At 39.3% G+C, this 19,609-nt stretch overlaps 1 protein-coding gene across 1 annotated transcript; it reads right to left on the bottom strand.

Annotated features, from left to right (window-relative positions):
* Positions 1–9,100: 9,100 nt before the first annotated feature.
* FSHB (follicle stimulating hormone subunit beta) lies at positions 9,101–13,353 on the bottom strand. Its single transcript, XM_009186392.3, has 3 exons — positions 13,247–13,353; positions 12,226–12,421; positions 9,101–10,722 (listed from the first exon to the last, which is right to left on the bottom strand). The coding sequence occupies exons 2-3, from the start codon at positions 12,382–12,384 to the stop codon at positions 10,492–10,494; spliced, it is 390 nt and encodes a 129-aa protein (XP_009184656.1). The 5' UTR covers positions 12,385–12,421; positions 13,247–13,353; the 3' UTR covers positions 9,101–10,491.
* Positions 13,354–19,609: the final 6,256 nt, after the last annotated feature.

Raw genomic sequence — 19,609 nt, 5'->3', positions numbered from 1 at the left:
GAATCCCACCTTAGGAATGTCTATTTAATAAAGACTCCTGCTCAATATGGTTCTTGACAGAGATTTGAGGTATATAGTGTTGAATAAAGAAGGCCTGCCTCCAGAGATGCACACCCCACGGCAATGCAATTATGGTTGGAGGGACCCAGCAGAGGTGACTCTGAAAGAGCATAGACACATGCTTAGAAAAGAGTCACTGTCAAACAGCTATCATGTCTTAAGAGGATGCATCCATTTCCTTTGACTCTTCCTCTTTTCCCACTCTGTATTCTAATCCAGAAGGGGCAGTGACCTAGGAACAGGGAATATAAATCCCAGATGGGGAGAGAGAGAGAGTTTAAGAATTACACCTCCACTCCTCCAAGGATGGGAAATATTTAATATTGACTCAGGTTTGATTGAAACTTTTGTTATTAGTAGGGACTGGCAGTTTTTGGTTACTGTTGTGTTTATGTAGTAGAGACTGAAGGTTTGTAGTTACTATTGTGCTTGTGAAGTGATAATGAAAACTTTGTTACCCAAAGTGACCATCAATACATCAGGCCATGTAGCCTGGTAGATTTCCATCCAGTGGCAGGAGAAGGACAGCTTCCTTTTAGCAAATTCAAAGGGACAATGGGAGAGCAAAATAAAGTTGCTTTTAGGATTGCACTCTGTGAGTCCTGTTTGTTCAGCATACTGATGACAGTGGCATATAATAGGTATATGTTGGGGCCAATGCCCACAAAATTGACTGAATTCAGATCAATATGCCTATCTTCAAAAGGATGACTCACTTTTCTTTCTTCAAATGCAGAAAAACTACTTAGAGCTTTTCAAGGTCATTAAATTCTTAGTTCTGACTTAAGAAAAATATTTGTTTTAGATATGGAAATCAATCTGCCTGTCATAGTCAACCCCTTTTTCTAGATTAAACTGCCTTTCCATCTCTCCTTTGCTAAAAAATAATAGTGTTGGGCTGTTCTTTGCTCCTGGGAAGTTGCTGAAGAGACAATGGTTGTATCCTGCTTTCAAAGACAGCCTATCATTAGGGTACCCAGAAGTGTACTGTTGGGGTATTAGTCAGGGGTATATTAGTTGGGGTATTCTATAGGGGAACAGAACTAATAGGATAGATGTGTATATGAAGCAGAGTTTATTAAGGAGTATTGACTCACACGATCACAAGGTAAGGTCCCACAATAGGCCATCTGCAAACTGGGGAGCAAGGGAGCCAGTCCGAGTCCCAAAACCTCAAAAGTAGAGAAGCTGACAGTACAGCCTTCAGTCTGTGGACTCACTGGTGTTAAGTCCAAGAGTCATTTAGACTCAGTAGTGTAAGACCAAGAGTCCAAACGCTGAAGAACTTGGAGTCTGATATTCAAGGGCAGGAAACATCCAGCGTGGGAGAAAGATGAAGGCCAGAAGATTCAGCAATCAGCCCCTTCCACCTTCTTCTGCCTGCTTTATTTTAGCCACGCTGGCAGCCAATTAGATTATGCCCACCCAAATTGAGGGTGGGTCTGCCTTTCCCAGTCCACTTACTCAAATGCTAATCTCCTTTGGCAACACCCTCACAGACACACCAGGAACAATACCTTGCATCCTTTAATCCAATCAAGTTGACACTCAATATTAACCATCACAGGTACCTAGTGGCCTTCATCGTGGTCTTGTGTAAAAGACTCTACCCAAAGACAGATGATAACATAAGAATCATTCAAATCCTTTTTTTGGAGTGGGCGGGGCGGGGGGTGGAATTTAGGCTAAGAGACTCAAAGAGAAGTTCTGATTGATTCTGGGTGCTGATGTTGAAAGACACTTGTAATGAGCAGCCACATCCATACCGTGGAGATTGGAACTACTGGGCAGGGAGAAAGAGAAATGTTAGAAAGGACACTTGGGAACCCTTAAAGCAAGAATGACTGTTTTGGTCCTTTAGCTATTTTAGTTTTAGTTCCAGTTCCATGGACATCATTACAATAGAACCTTCCTTTTCATGTAAAGAATCTTGCTTTCCTTTGCCACTGAAAGCCTCGGATTAGAGGATTGCCATAAACTTGACTTGGTGGCACTGATTTCATTGCATACCCCACACAATTATACCTTCAAAATTCACTCAGATCTCAGCTGCTGTGTGATGGGCTTTTGGTTTTCTGCTTATTTTAAGGGCAGTTGACTTTCTAAATGCTACTACTATTTAGTATCTACTATTATTTCAGTTGGTTCTCAATTGTTATTTATTACTTTAATAATTTAATCTGGATTGATTGTCTGAATACCTGCGTCTTCACATGGACAAGCAGACCACCTTCTATATATACACTTTTAATATGATTATTGTGTACATTGCTTAAAGGTGGCTGAGATTGTTTTATTATTGTAGATGTTACTGGCTGATCTTTTCAACTGATCATTTTTATTGGAAATTGAGAAAGAAATGCTAATGGAGTAAAAAGGCCTTTTGCTTTAGATTTTGGAAAATTATGTTTAAGATGAAAATAAATATACTCCATGTAAGGGATTCCTTGAAGAATTATTGTTTAATAACTTTAATTGTTTCCTGTCTCCCCTGTACTTTTCACTACTCTCTCCCTGCTCCTAATCTCTGGCATTTGGTCTAACCAATATTATATGTCCCTCAGGGTTACCTTCTGTTTCCCCAGATGCATTAAGGCTTTGAAGTAATCTCATTTGGAAAGGTAGCATTTTATCCTGGTGTGATATGAGTGTCTGGCTTCTTTAAAACCTTATTAGTAAACTGAGGGTGAAATTTTAAGTGCCAGTCCAACATTACCAAGTATTCTACATGGACTGCTGAAATACCCTCATGATAATGCTTGTAAAGAATGTTGGAGCATGGTAGATGGTGCACAGGCTCTAAAGTCAAGAGAACTCACCGATCCTGGATTCCCCACTTAATAGCTCTGTGATACACTGTCTCAAGGATATGTACTTTGCCAGCAGGACCAGTAGGAGGCACTAGCTTGCATTTTTGTGTGGAGTATTTCATATGAAATAATAGTTATTGATCCCCTGAGCCACTTTCAGACAGAAAGAAGGAGGAAGTTTTATTTAGGGAAATTCTATCTCTCTCTTTCTCTCTCTCCCTCTCACCCATCCCCCCGTCCCCCCCCAACACACAGACACACACATATAGACACACACACACACACACACACACACACCCCTCCAGGTTAAAACTTAAAAGTACTAAATAACAAAGCTGTTTTGCTTATTTGAACAGAAACTTGTGATCTGGGGTATATATGTGTACATTATTAGATAACTAATTTTATACTTGGTTCACATGAGTTGATCTGAAACATTATATTTAGGCTCCTTAAGTACTGTGGATCCCTATAATCGTTAAGGTAATATTACCCGCTATAACAAATAAACCCCCAAGTCTCAGTGACTTAACACAAGAGAAATTTGTTTCTTGTTCATATAAAGTTCTTTCAGAGGGAACAGGTGTTTAGGCATGTGTGAGTCCTCCGGGCATTCTGAGATTTAGGCTGTTGGAGCCTCTGCTGCTCTCTGTGCATGGCTTCCAAGGTTGCTTTACTCATTAGTACTCAGTCACCTGAGAGTAGAAGAGAGTAGGATTTACCTGTTGGAGCATTTATGAGCCAGACCTAGAAGGAGCATACATCATTTCTGATAACCTTGGTTATTTGTAGAACTTGGTGACATAAATTAAATATACCTTTCTACAAGTGGGGCTGCAAACTATGTCCCCAGGAAAAATAGAGAAGGTTTCTGTGAACACATAACAATCTCTGTCACAGTCCAACCTTCTGAGAACAAATACCAGGTTCATCTTTCTCTCTCGTCTGGAACCACCTCCTCCCCTTCTTTAGTCCAATTCCAGGCCCTTAATACCTGGATGATACACAGTTTTCTTTATAATGTCCAAATGTAGCTTCCCATGAGCTGGCAACTCAACCTGTGGACAAAAAAGACTTGTTACTGTCCTTGTCCCTCTCCACCCAGTATTCAGGGATGAAGTAGGGACACTTTGCACAATAACTCTGTTCACAATAATACTTCTATTCATAAGAAGAAAGAATGGGAGACACAGCTCACTGGATTAAGCAATGATGAAACCCTACTGGGCAAACTTTATGAAATCCTTTTGCCAGGCCAGTGGAGGAAGTTCCTGGATTAGATGCTGATTCTTCTCCCTAGGGGGAACATTCTTCCCTTGTCCATTGTTCTCCATGGCTCCTGGCTCTATCATCTGGAAGGTTCTTCCTTATCCATTACTTCCATGACCACATTCAAAGTGGATGTTGGAGAGTCATCCTCCTTGGTGTTGTACAGGTTTGATAGTCTGTTTTCTCCTCATCAAGTTTAGGAGCCCAAAGATTGTTCAAAGAAAGGCATTTTTAGTCTGGTCTCCTAGTTTCTTTGACAATCAACTCCTTCAAATATTTCCATTTAGTTCCTAGTGCCTATAAACATGATAAAAGTCTTTTTTCCTTATTCATAATTATCAATCTTGATTTTTTTTTTTTTTTTTTGCTTCCTTACAACTTAGTAGTTCTACCATGATACTACCTGAGATAGAAGATCTAGATGGGAAGACCATACCCTAAATCTGTCTTTACCTCAGAACCGAGTTTTAATGAACCTTTGTTTTTCAAATCCATCTTATCTCTTACTATTTATTTGTTTTTCAAATCCATCTTATCACTTACTATTTGGAATGAGGAAGCAATAGATATTTACATAAAATTAAGGCAAAAATTTCTAGACTTTCTCCATTCCCTTTTTGTAAAAAAGCTATCTTTTTAATATCTAGAGAGGAAAAGCCAACCCCCTTAACATTCCGGTCCTTTGTAAGTCTTTCCCTTAGAGCAGATGCTGGCAAATTTTTCTGTAAAGTTTCAAATTATATTTTATTTACGTTGTGGGCCATATGGTCTTTGAATTCTGCTTTTGTAGTACAAAAGCAATCATAGACAATATGTGAAAAATTAGTGTGGCTGTGTTCCAATAAGCTTTGTTTTTTAAAAAAAGGTGATGGGCCAGATTTGGCCTTCAGGGCATAATTCGCTGACCCTGCCATAAAGCTAAGGACTGAATAGGCATGTGGCCAGCGTTCATGTTTTCCCAGGTGAAAGTTGTACTTTTTTTTTTTTTTTTAAGAGAGTCTCACTTTGTCCCTCAGGCTGAAGTGCAGATGTGTGATCTTAGCTCACTGCAACCTCTGTGTCCTGGTTTCAAGTGATTCTTATGCCTCAGCCTCCCTAGTAGCTGGATTACAGGCATGCACCACCATGCCTGGCTAATTTTTTGTAGTTTTAGCAGAGATGGGGGTTTCACCATGTTGGCCAGGCTTGTCTCAAACTCCTAGCCTCAGGTGATCTGCCCACCTTGGCCTCCCAAAGCGCTGGAATTATAGGCATGAGCCCCCGTGTCCAGCTGAAAGTTGTACTCTTGAGAAATAATAAAATTCTAAACCCCAAACTGATGGAACAGACCCTTCTCTTGGCCAAGGGGACCCCACAGAAAACTTGGAAGCTAAGTTCATGGCATGATGGGATGGGAGGTCCAAAAGACTTCGTGATATTCCCTCCCAGCTCTTAGGCTTTTTTCCCTAAGGGCTAACTAGACACCAGATTTTTCAAAAGACTCCACACTAATAATATCTACTAGTTTATTTTCCCAGGTACAGAACGAAGAGAAGAGAAGATGAGAGTATCATTCCTTCACTCTACCCAGAGATGTCTGCTTCCTCCATTCCTATTTTCTTTGTTCACCTTATCTTACATAAAATGTAGATTTATTGAGTACTAACTAAAATCTCACAAGTATGTAATCATCTGCCGCATTGCCACACCGACCCCTCTACCTTTGTAAAGGAAAATGTATAAATATTAAATCTCTGAGGACCCCTTTGGAAAAAACAGCCACAGATGTGTCTGTTACTTGAGTTTTTCCTGGACGCATCCTCAAACTGGCACAATAAACCTTGATGACTGAGACGTGCCTCTCAATCACTCATTTTGGTTGCCGCTATGGTGACTACTTTCTTTTCCCCTATTGTACAACCACCAAGCCAATGCCATATGTGCTAAGGTTTTCATTAATGCAACACTCCACTTCCAGGATCAATATATTTAAGTTAAAATAATGCATTTTTTAAAACGAATAAACTCACAGATGTCAGTGACTTAGGAGTTTACCGTGTTGATGCATAGTATCCCTACAGCCTGCTGTAAGGGGTTGTTGATGTTGGGCACACTGCTCCGTGCAGACATTCAGGGATCCAGGTTGACAATGGTTCTGTTTTCATCAACACAAAGCTTTCACAGTCACCTTTAGTATTGGCATCCAGCAAATAGAGGAAGAGAATAGATGATCACTTATGAAAGGATTTTATGGACCATGTGTGAAAATATGTGCAGTACTTCTGCTCACATTCCATTAGCTGGAACATAGATACACTTGATTGCAAAGAAAGTGGGAAAATGTTGTCCAGCTTTATAGCCAGGAAGACATAGGCACATATCTTGGTAAGCAGATTTGAATTCTCTACCTCTGTCACTAAATGCATACTAATGATTGAGGCTTCGCACACTAGCTGTGTGACGTTAGACTAGGCTCAGGGCCCATTTCACTTTTTGTATATTAGGCATAAAGTCTAGATTAAATGTACAATGCATAAAAAGATGCCTTATTGGTTGTCAATTAGTAAACACTGAACATGCCTATAGGAATATAGTAAACACCTGTACAGCATTCTCCCAGTTTTATATATATTAACATTATACCATATTTGTAAGAAATAAAGCATAAATACAATTTGAGGTTCTCTGGGTACTTTTCCACAGTTCCATTTCTCTTTCACCTTCCTCACTACCATGAACTCAGTGTTTATTATTCTTATGTACTAGCCTCACATTTTTATGATTCAAGTGCTACTGACTTACTGACCAGTTTTCAATTACAGTCTACCAAATCTCTCATGGGATGAATGGCGTGGTATTTTGGTTAAAGCATTTCAGCAATGGAAGGCCCCCAGTCCTTCAATTCTCAAAACTAATCTCTAGTTTCAGCAACCCTTGTGGGGAGAGGAAGAGGTAAGAAGTTAAATAATCAGAGGTGAGACCATGATAGTCCTCATGTTTCAGCTAAGAATTAAGATTTTTTTTTTTTTCCTGAAAACAATTGGAAATCTCATTAATTAATTGGCATGGTCAAAGTTGTGGTTTAGACATACAATTTTTTTTTTTTTTTTTTTTTTTGAGATAGAGTCTCACTCTGTCTTCCAGGCTGGAGTACAATGGCATGATTTCGGCTCACTGCAACCTCTGCCTCCCGGGTTCAAGTGATTCTCCTGCCTCAACTTCCTGAGTAGCTGGGATTACAGACATGTGCCACCACGTCCAGCTAATTTTTGTATTTTTAGTAGAGACTGAGTTTCACCATGTTGGTCAGGCTGGTCTTGAACTCCTGACCTGGTGATCTGCCCGCCTCGGCCTCCCAAAGTGCTGGGAATATAGGCATAAGCCACCATACCCAGCCTAGACATACAATTCTTAAAGTCATGTGAGGACGGCCCAGATCCAGGAGATGTCCACCTTAGTTCTGAGAAGGGATTATCGGACTTCAACTAAAATGGCAGCCCATGGAGATGGACCTTTTCTTGGCCTTGACCTGGAGGGTTCACAGGTTTTCGTTCTTGCTGCTTTAGAAAGGAGTGTACTCCTATTTGGCATGGGAGTGCCATAAGAAGAAATTTCTGCTTTTTTACTAGCATTTTGACCTTGGCCTTTTGAACTAAGTGGTAAAGGGACCTCTCTCCAGCAGGATTATAGCTCTGTTGGCCTTCTAAGTGCTTTACCTGCATTATTTTTTTAAATCTGCACAGCAACTAGGTGAGATAGTTACCATTTTTACTCTATTTTAAAAGTGAGAAAAGTGAGACCCAAAGAGGTTAACTAGTTTGCTCAGACCAGAAAGAGTATGAGCTGGGTTGTCCTTAACTTAAATCTGACTTGACCATTTCACTGCATTGTCTCTCTTAAGGGATAACCATCAACTAATATTTATTGAGGAATTACTATGTGCCAAGTACTGTTCTAAGCCCCTTATATCTATTATTTCATTAATCATGAATACAAACCTCTAAAGCAGGAAATATTATTATCCCCATTTTACAGTTGAGGAAACTGAAGTCCAGAGAATTTAAGTAACTTGTTCGAAATGACACATCTGTTTAAGATGATTGAGACAACATAAATCTGAAGCCATTGCCCTCTACTCTCTCTAATGTGACTGTTTATTATTTTGGTCTGCAAAACTACAGGAAGAAGGAAAAGGCTATAATTTAAAGCATCTTATTCAGCATTGTTAATATAGCCCTAATTTCAGTGCATTGCTATAAGCCACGCCCAATACCAGATTAGAATGGACAGAGATGATTATTATAATAATATCTGTGGTTTTGCTTCAATCCTTACCAAAATGACTTCTTCTTATGGTGGAGTAGTCAAAGGAGAGCTGGGTTAAGAGCAAGGAGGCTAGGATTCTAATCCTGGCTCTGCCACGAACAGTCTTTGTGATTGCTGTGGTCTGAAGGTTTATGTTCCTCCAAGATTCATGTGGAACCCTGATCCTTATTGTGGTGGTATTAAGAAATGGGGCATTAGGAGGTGATTAGATCATGAAAATGGAGCTCTTATATATGAGATTAGTGCTCTTATAAAAGAGGCTTGAGGAAGTTTTCTGCTGTTTCCAACACATGAGGATGCACCAGTGTTGAAGTAGGGAGCAGGCCCTCCCTCACCAGCCCACAAATCTGCTGGCACCTTGATCTTGGACTTCCCAGCCTAGAGACTGTGAACAATAAATTTCTGTTGTTAATTACCCAGTCTAAGGTACTCTGTCATAGCAGCCCAAAAGGACTAAGACAGTGATGATCTTGGGTGGGTCACTTAGTATCACTGGGCTTTAATTTTCCTATCTCAGAAATTCAAGAAGTAAACTAGAGAAACTCTAGTGTCCCCACCCACTCTGTGATTCTCTCTATGCTTTTCTTCTCCCCCATGACATCAGAAAAATTCTTCAAAAAATGACAGGAAATTTAAGTGACAAAACACTTCAGAAATCCAACAAAATTATTTTTAATATCTCCAAAGATAAGGAAAGGTAATATTTGTAGAAACACTGGGAATTATATTTTAATATTTCATTCCAGTAATATTATAAAATACACGATATCTAAGTCATCTGTTTGTACATGAAACAATCCAAACCTGTGACCCTGGTGGCTAGCATCTTTATTAAAAAAATAAGATTTAAATAAATTAAACACTATGAGTGTGAAACCAAGTGCATAACTAAGACAGTTAACATGTTTAAAAGAAATCAACTCATGAAATAGTTTTAATATATAACCTGTTGAAAGAAAGCACAGATTTGGGAGAACATGGACAGATAAAATAGAAGATTAATGTAGACAGGATTCTAGAAAACAGCAGTTTTCCCCATCCCCCAAGGCTAATTCTTTCTAAAGGAGCTATTTGTTTATACAAATATATTTGTAGACAAGTTAAATATATTTATTAAATTGCCGAAACTGCTTTCAAACCTACTTTCAAATTCTTTGTCATTCCAAAGAAGTGGATCCTAGGGAGGGCAGGGTGAGATAGTGTGGTTTTCTTCCTTTATCTCAAAAAGGAGTTTTGCAGGAGCCTAGTCGCATGTGATCAATTTGTTTAAGTAATGAATAGAGGCAGGCTAATTTCCACAGCCCCAGATTAAAATTTATTTCCTTTGCCCTTAACTAACAGGCTTGGTAGTAAGAGCTTGGAAATCCTGAGCTCTGTTACTCCCCATCTGTACCGAACAATTCAGAGAGATACATCATGTCTCAATACTCCATGTGCTGGAGGAGAGGCGAGGTGGAACTGATGCCACTATTTTCATGGGACTGGTGTGGCTGGGGGCAGCCTCATCAGCTTACCTCAAACATTCTCTTCCAGCATTTTCCTATCCTTGACCTTTCTGATCTAAAGAAGCCATTTTGTGTTTCTCACTAAGTTCCAGGCAGAGTGCTAGGCATTGAGGCTACGATGCTGAAGATGCTGACCTTGCTCTAGAGGGCCCAGTCTACCAGAAGACTGCAGCAGTTAGTTCTTTCACCCACTCCCATTACCGCTTCCTCCTTCTAGGCTTACATTTCCTCCTAAGAGAAAGACATGGCCTGAGAACATTTCTAAGATTTTTAAAAAAGATACTATGCACAAGTCTGTGAGGTAAGACTGACTAAACCTTATGAAATCAGACCTAGGAATATAGAGGTGAATGGTGATGGAGTCCTGGCCCCTAGCACTCTAAATTCCCAGGGTTCCCTCTGCCACTAGACCAGGGATCAGTAGAGTCTGACAATTCCCCAGTCCAGTGGTTTATACCCTGGGCACATTGCACACACATAGACTTTTTGAATATCTTGGTCCCTCAGGACAAGGATATGTGGCCAGAAATGTCCACTGTTCTTTATTCTTTCATTTCACTGAAGGAGCAGTAGCTGGGCCCCAGGCCTCGCACGGTACAGTCAGTGCTGTCGCTGTCACACTTGCCACAGTGACACTGGGTGGCCACTGGGTATGTATACAAGGAGTCTGCGTGGTGAGCACAGCCGGGCACTCTCACTGTCTCATATACCACTTCCTTGAAGGTACATGTTTTCTGGATGTTGGGCCTGGCTGGGTCCTTATACACCAGATCCTGAGGTGTTTAAGAAGAGAGGTTACAGTATTGTGGAAGTTCCTATTTAGCTTAGTCAAAATGAGACAGAAATTGAATACTGCTTGCTCTAACATTTACCCATTAAAACATGACCTCATAAATGACCTATATGCTATCTATATTTCCAAATTGTTCTCGAAATCTTACAGAAAATATAAGTAATTCCTTTTCTTACTTCCTATGGTGATATCAAAATATTAATTATTTTTCAAACTGTAAAGGAACTTTGAATTTTAACATAGAAAAATGATGAAAAACGCGACAGAATTTTAAGTTGACTTTTCATGTTTAATTGAAAGCTATGTTAATGACAAACCATAAACAAAGACATCCAGTGTCTCAGAAAAAAATATTTTAAAACATGCTGTCCTGATGTATTTATAAAAGGTCAAAAATATATAATTTTAAATGTTCGTGCTTAATTTAACATGTTTGCTAAGGCTCACATAAGATTTTCAATATTCCAATTTGTTGTGGACATTTTTTCTCCCTTAAAAGCTGTATACTTTGCAGGCTTCTTAGTTTCAAAGGATATGCAGTTTGCATATAAGAATTTTTAATCCAAGTAGAAATTATTTGTAGTAGCTCTTTCCAGTGGAAAGAATTATTTATACTATGTAAAGAAATTGGGGCTGCTGTTTAATATCATCCTACCAAATGTATATCCCAAGAAGGTGCAATAAATTATATAATAAATAGAGTTTGATCAAACTCATTTACCATCAAATAAAGTATCATTCATTTAAAAAGTTGCCATTTTCAATTTTAGTTTATAGAATGAAATTCTGCATAAATAATTAGGGGTACTGCAGGGAAAAAAGAAAGCACCATGGAAACTATTTCTTTACTTGCATTAATGCAAGGAAACTGTGCAAACTCAGACTAGCAGCTGATGCCTCTATGTCTTGGTTTTCTCAATGCTATAACGAAGGGAGTGGGTTTGCTGATTCATTTTTGTTTTAACAGTCTGCAAGAATTGATTGTGTTCACAGTCCGTTTGTTGGCATTTGTATTTAGGACGGCCAGGAAGACAATTTTTATAAGTGGCTGTCTGTGTTTTTATGTGACTTGGAGACATATTTTGGTACTATTTTTGTGTCAAAGATGTAGCATCAGTTAAAGAAATTGCCTTTATGAGAATATTGTAGGTCCTTTATGATTAAATATATGTATGTTTCCATGTTTATCTCTCTATATGTAAAAACATAACATAGAACTACTGTTTTTCCTGTAAATGCCAAGTTGGACTATTACCAAATTGATCAGATTAAATCTGAGGCTTTCCTAAATTTGCCCAAATCAAATCCAAGCCCAAATAGCTAACTGATATCATGGTCATTAACCCCAATCACAACACAGTCTTGGCTAAAGGACTCATGACTGTTACTTAGAATACATAAAATATTGATGAAGTGGAAGCTAATGAAACCTGTTTCATACAGACCTTCAACGACCTCACTTCCAGCAAAGCACGGTACCTACCCTGGTGTAGCAGTAGCCAGCACACCAAGTGGTGTTGATGCTTATGCAGAAACGACATTCCTCTTTCTCTATTGCAATGGTGATGTTGGTCAGCTCACAGCTGTTGCAGCAGATTGCTTTCCAGCAACAGAAAAGGAAGCAAAACTGGACTGTCTTCATCCTCGTCTGGGAAGCAAACAACGAAGCCCACTAGAAACTGAGAAACCAAAGAATGATAATCATTATGTAAGCTGACCAAACCAAAAATAATTGGTCTGCTCATCCTCCTCAATCACATTTTGCTTCAACGAGTATTTTTCCCTTCCTTATGCATTTTTACTTATGTCTTTGTTTCTTGGAACAAATTTTTCCTTGTCCTTCAATTTTTGAGTCAGGGTAGGAATATATTACAGATCAAAACTCCAATATAATGATTTAAGCAGAGGAATATTTAAAGATTAGAATCTTATTGCTAACTGTCATAAAGTGATTACTCTGAAGCAGGTAATTGTGATCATCATATTTGTTCTTCCATTATTATTTTAAAGACTATTTTTGTCTGAAAAGAAAAATAAAATTCTTTTCTTTTCTTGAGACAGGGTCTTGCTCTGTTGCCCAGGCTGGAGTGCAGTGGTATAATTATGAATCACTGCAGCTTCGACCTTCCAGGCTCAAGCAATCCTCTGACCTTGGTCTCCCAAAGTGCTGGGATTATAGGCATGAGCCACCATTCCTGGCCAAGAAAATTCTATACTACAAAATTATGTCTTCATTTTTAGAATCTCATAAATATTTGCTGTTGCCCACATTTGTTTAAAATAAGACTATTTCAGAAGAGACCATTTCAGAACTGGTCTATAAAGTCAGTTACTTGCTAACAGTGATTACATTATGTTAACCATATTTTACAAGCCAGGTTGATAAGCATAAATTTCCTACACAACACTAGTGAAAAGCTCTAGTTTTGTCCTCCATGTCCTGACAAATCTGTAATTTCAAAAGTAGCTGTCACCACTTGAAAACTGTAGATGCCAAGACTCACCTGTGGTTGGCCGCCTTGCCTGGGAAGAGCTGTAGACTGAATGAAATCTCAGTTCACCTTTTATACAAAATCATGTGCAACTAACACCTTGTGGATTTGTTGGGTATTAATATGACCAATGCTAGCCTGAAGCTTGCTGTAAGTGAATCAGTGTTTAGATAGACAGGGAGATCAAGCTTTACTAAAGTAGTCTAAACGCAGTAGATTAGAAAAAATAATGTTACCAGAGATGATTTTGTACAAATTAAATTTGATACAGTAGCACACCCACTCCTTTACCTTCTCAAATTAAATGTGACTCCAGATTTTTCTTTTGTATCTTTAAATCAGGAAATTCAGAGTCCTTTCCAAGTATTGCTTTGACCCTGTTCAGGAGATGCGTTAAAAATGTGGTTGATAAATTGCTCCAAGAGCATATCAAAAGCTGTGAAGGAAGAAACAAAGAGAAAGCATTTCATGATCTGGCTCCTGTCTAAAGTGTGAACTGTATCTCTCTTTCCCTCCCACATTCTGGCCCCCTAATCACAAATCTTTATTTTTTGATGTTTTAGCAAGAACTTTGTACTTTACTTGTAATTCCATAAATATGTTGCTGATTCATATATTTAGATCTTTGCATGTAATGTTCTTCCTGCCTGAAATGTCCTTGCCTCCTCCCTGCCTCCTCCAACACCACCCTGAACCCTGGCAAATTCCTCAACCTTCAACATCCAGGGGAGTTTCACTTGTCAAAGTTTAGGATGGGAGGTGAGGGAGAACCACAATCACTACCCTCTGTGTGTAACCATTTATAGGCTCTTGTTTCCTCCAATAAACTATGATCTCCTTGGAGACTAGGATTGCTTTGTTTAATAAATATTTACTAATCAAACAGTGTGACTGGAGCAAAAGGACAACAGCAGTAATATTAGAATATGGTGTCAAAGAGATAACAGGAGTCAAATAATGTAGGACCTTGTAGACCAATGTAAGGCCTCTGGTTTCTACTCTATGTGTAATGGGACCCATTGAAGGATTTTAAGTAGAGGAGTGACATGATCTGATTTAGTTCTAAAAGGATTCTTCTGACTGCTGTGTTGCTAATGTAGGGGAACAAAGAAACAGGAAGACCCGTATGGATGCTATCAATAACCCAAGTGAGAAATGATGTTTGTTCAGACTAGTGTGGTAGCTGTGGAGGTAATGAGACTTGCTCTGACTCTGGATGCAGTTTGAAAGTAGAACTAACAAAATTTTCTGATGGATAGATATTGAGTGTGAGAGGAGGAAAAGAGTCAAGGATGGCTCTAAAGATTCTGGTTTGAGTGGCTGAAAGGATAAACTTGCTATCAGCTGAAAGGAGATGGCTGTAAATGTCGAAGTTTGGGGAAAGGAAATGGAGTTTAGTATGCACGTGTTGAGCTTGAGTTGTTTGTACTACATCCAGGAGATAATGAAGTTTCTTTTTCCTCTTTCCAAAAGAGACGGAGGAGGACCATTGAGGAAAGTAGGAATGAGGAGAATATGGTGTCCCAAAAGCCAAATAAAGAGAGCATCTCAGGGAGGAGCCAGTGACACCTGTGTCAGATACTGCTGACAGGTTAAGTACAATGAGGATCACGAATTTCATAATGCATATGTGGTGTAAAGTTCACTACTGTCCGTGGCTATAAAAGTTACCTTGGAATGATAGAAACAAAAGCCTGATTGGTGTGTGTTTAGGTGATTTGGAGGAGATAAGTCATAGTGAATATAGATAACTTTTTCCAAGAGCCTTTTTTTTTTTTTTTAACAAAGATCAACAAAGAAATGGGTATTTGGGTAATGTGGATGTTGGGTAAAGATAATTTTCTTTTGTTTTATTTTTATTTTTTAATTTTGAGATGGAGTCTTGCTCTATCACCCAGGCTGGAGTGCAATGGCACAATCTCGACTCACTGCAACCTCCGCCTCCCGGGTTCAAGCCATTCTCTGGCCTCAGCCTCCCAAGTAGCTGAGACTACAGGCATGCACCACCATGCCCGGCTAATTTTTGTATTTTTAGTAGAGATGGGGTTTCACCATGTTGGCCAGGCTGGTCTCAAACTCCTAACCTCAAGTCATCCAACCCTCCTTGGCCTCCCAAAGTGCTGGGATTACAGGCCTGAGCCACTGTGCCTGGCCGCAGATAATTTTCTTTTGATTTTTAACTTTAAGATGGAAGAAATAAACATGTTTGTATGGTGATGAGAATGATTGAGTAAAGTGGAAAAAGTTGATATCAGAAGGAGAGAGAAGCTCTGAAGTGTACTTGAAGAGGTAAAAGGAAATGGGTTATAAAAGAGGAGTGGAAGCATTGTCTTTAGGCAGAACCATGGAGAGCTCATCCCATATTAGGCAAGAAGGCAGAGCTTGATGCTGCAGATGCTAGCAAGTGGGCAAATGTGATGGGTGCAGACACTGGTGGGTGGGTAGGGATTGTGGGTGCAGATGCTCGTGGGTGGAGAGGTGGTGAGTGAAGATGCTGGTAGGTGGGGAAATGTGGTGGGTGCAATTGCTTGTGGATAGGGTGGAGTGATGGGTGCAGATGGTGATGACTGGAAGGTATAGTGAGTGTACATGGTGGTGGGTGGGTGGTGTGGTGGGTGCAGATGCTGGTAGGTTGGGAGGGGTGGTTGGTGTAGATAATGGTGGGTGGGGAGGGGAGGTGGTTGCAGATGCTGGTGGGTAGAGGAAGGTGGTAGGTATAGATCTGTACCTACCACACTTTGCCTGTTAACAGCAGGGGTTCAGGCACGTGGGCGACCAAAAGTTGGATTCATCTAGGATTATGATTTTATAAAATATGTTTGACAAAGGCAACACTTAGCATAGCAGTAGACATTGTAAGTACCAGATCAATATTTATGTAAATGAATCTTGTGAGTGTAGAAATATTTTGAAATCTGTCAGTAATTGGTAAGCAAGCATATTTCCAAGTTATAGAATGAATAATCAAATGTTATATTATGTATATTAAATAAAAATACTAATGATTCTTGGAAAATTATAAATCCTTTCAGTTTTTCCAAAGGAATGCTAACATTACTGTATCTATTGGTAATACCTTGTATTATGAAACAAAACAAAGTCTTTCATATTACCTATGTATAATCACAAGATTTATTTGTGTGAATGTAAATGAACTACTTTGTTTTAATGACTAATGTGTACGTAATATTAGTTCCTTAAATTCATTTTAAAAATATTAATATTAATAGCTTCTTTTTCATTGAGTACCTCCTATGTCCCAGGTGAAACTGCTTTTGCAAAGGTTATGACAGTGAGATAAATCTAGCATGGCTAACTCAATCTCGCCTCTAGCCTCACAGGCTGCCTGTCCTCACTCGTTCCTGGGCATAGGCCAAGGACTTTAGTTTATAGTTCAAACTAGTGTGGTAGCTATGGAGGTAATGAGATATGCTCTGACATTGGATGCATTTTCAAAGTAGAACTAACAAAATTTTCTGATGGATAGATGTTGAGTGTGAGAGGAGGAAAAGAGTCAAGGATGGCTCTTTAGTTTAGAGGCAGGAATTTAGTTTATAGTTTAACTAAAGCAAGGATAATAGTCCTACCCTAAAACTAACCCCCTCCTTGTTCAGGGACTGAAAATGGCCTTTCTGAACAAATAAAATGCTATGAGATTAGGATTGTGGGAGGGACCTGAATTCTGATAATGTATAGGCATGGTTTTTATAATCCCTTACTAGTTCAGGAGTCATGTGGCCAGAGGTCACAAGATTTGTGACTTCCCCAATTGCTCCTATAGATAACATCACTCTTGTAGAGCCTACAGTTGATCTTTTGAGATGTTTTTCAGGCTTTTGCATTCTGACAACAAACTGACTCCACTTGGACACATGCTTCATGACTCAACTGGTCGTGTGGCCTGCACCCAGAAGCAAACTCAATGAAGGAGGACAGTTTTCCACAATCTTACTATTTTGTTTCCCAACCAATCAGCAGCACCCACTCCCTAGTCCCCTTCCCACCAAATTATTCATAAAACTCTAGCCTCTGAGTTTTCAGGGAGACTGATTTGAATAATAACTCCAGTCCTCCCACTTACATTAATTAGATTCGTTTTTTACTGCAATTCCATGATTTCAGTGAATCGGTTTTGTCTGTGCTGTGAGCTAGAAGAACACATTGGAAAATTAAACAAGCATTTAACTGAACATGTTAAATATAAGTTCATATACAATATGCACAGTAACACAATAACCTTTTTGTTTTAGACAAAGTCTCACTGTGTCACCCAGGCTTGAGTGCAGTTGTGTGATTTTGGCTCACTGCAACCCTCCACTTTCCAGACTCAAGCGATGCTCATACCTCAGCCTCCCAAGTAGCTGGAATCCAGGTGTGTGCCACCATACCCAGCAAAAATTTTTTATTTATTTTTGTAGAGACAAGGTTTCACCATGTTGGCCAGGCTAGTCTCAAACTCCTGGCCTCAAGTGATCCACTACCCTCCGCCTCCCAAAGTACTGAGATTACAGGCGTGAGCCACTGCACCCAGCCTACAATAACCTTTTAAAGAAGTTACTATTCTTCTTCTTTGAAAGATGAGATAAACTGAGGATAAATGCAACCTGTAAGTAGCAAAGCTGGGGTTCGTATTCAGGTCGATTTGACTCCAAAGCCGGGGGCTATACATAAGCCATGGTGACCTCAGTGGTCTACAGTTCTCCTCAATCCCATTAATTGGAGAGACCCCAAGACAGAAATCATCCAAAGTTTGTGCCAATATTCTAAATGCCCATATTTATATTTCCACCTGCAGTTAGGTCAGAGAGTCCCACAAACAGCCCTGAACTTGGCCTGTCAAGAGGACTCCAGATCTTTCTCTCAACTGTAAGCCTTTTATGGCTAGCTCATCTCATTAGTGTATTTGCTAGTTAATGCCATTACTCTCATTGAGGTTTTTGAAATACTTTATTGATAAAAATTTAGAGTTCTTTTTTATTCACCTTTGAATTCCCTGAAAGAAATAGAATTTCTATTACATAATAGTTACTGAAATACTTCTGTTGAACCAAATGAAAAAAAAAATCACTCATCGTTTCTTTCTATGTTGTGTTGGTCCATAGCCTGCTTGCTATCAAATATGTTCCTTGTTTTTCCTTGGTTATGCGCTCTGTTTTGTGGGAGAAAGGACTTTGGTAGGCTGCTTTTCCCACTCTGCTGCATTAGCAGGCTTTTGCCATTGTGAATGGAGATTGGAAAGTGAGTGCAAGGAAGAAGTTGGAGTATTTCTCTCTACCTTTTACATTCTGCTTCCCTTCCTGGTAGTGACTGCATGATCTCCCTGGCTCCAGGTCCCATCGGACAGCTCCTCCCTTGGTGGTCCCAGCTTTTGTGAGGAAACCCCAGCTGTGGTTTGAGCTTCTGCTAGGTGGTCTCACCTTCTGGCTTGGGAACCCCACCTATGTCCCTCCAATCCTGCGGATCAATGGAGCTTCTCACTATTACTTACCTCTGATTGCCTCATATTCCCTGTCTGGCTTTTCAGCAATGTAATACTTGAGCAGCCAAATCTCTGAATTAATGAATTCCCTGAATTTCCCCTATTTGCATATCAGGTGTGATTTCTGTTTTCCTGACTAGAAACTGGCTGATACACCTTCCTTTATTTCTACAAAATATTTTCTCTAGAAATAAAACTCTCTTGGGCTTTTTTCTTCTTTCCATATAAAAGTAACTCTTGGGCTTTAATACAGTGATATATAACTAAATATTTAACAATCATGAATGAACATTATTTAGGGAAGTCCTATGTCAAATTCACCTTTATTGGCTTAAAGCACCTCTCACCACCTCAAAATCACATGTATTCTTTTTGCTTCTTCTTTGAAGGAAATAAGGTTCTAATCCCTCTGCCTGATACATATTTCTCCTCTTCTTTTCACCTAAGCTACTCCTACAAGTACTTCAAAACTCCATTTAGAGATAACTTCTAGGAGACATTCACTCACCCTGCCTTACTCAGCCTCCAATGCCCCACTCTCAGTTCAGCACTTTCTGTTTTATGCTTCCTTAGTTCCCAGTTCCTACCTCAGTGGTAACACTCATCACATTCTACTTTAAATGCACAGCTGACTTCTTTTGTGAATTCTGGTAAACCAGTGTCTTAAATTGCTGGAAGATTTTGCTATACAACAATGGTAGTATAGCATTTCACCGTCCAATGTGGTAGCCACCAACCACAGATGGCTATTAGCACTTGAAATTCAGTTAGTCCAAATTAAGATATAGTGTAAGTGTAAAATACACACTGGGTTTCAAAGACAAAATAAAGCATATAATATATCCCATTAATAATTTTTATCTTGATTATATTTGAAATGACAATATTTTGGATGT

This window comes from Papio anubis, chromosome 12 (genome assembly GCF_008728515.1).
Source record: "Papio anubis isolate 15944 chromosome 12, Panubis1.0, whole genome shotgun sequence".
In the NCBI taxonomy this organism is placed as follows: domain Eukaryota; kingdom Metazoa; phylum Chordata; class Mammalia; order Primates; family Cercopithecidae; genus Papio; species Papio anubis.
The sequence above is the reverse complement of the archived record's forward strand: the minus strand, read 5'-3'. Positions and strand labels throughout refer to the sequence as shown.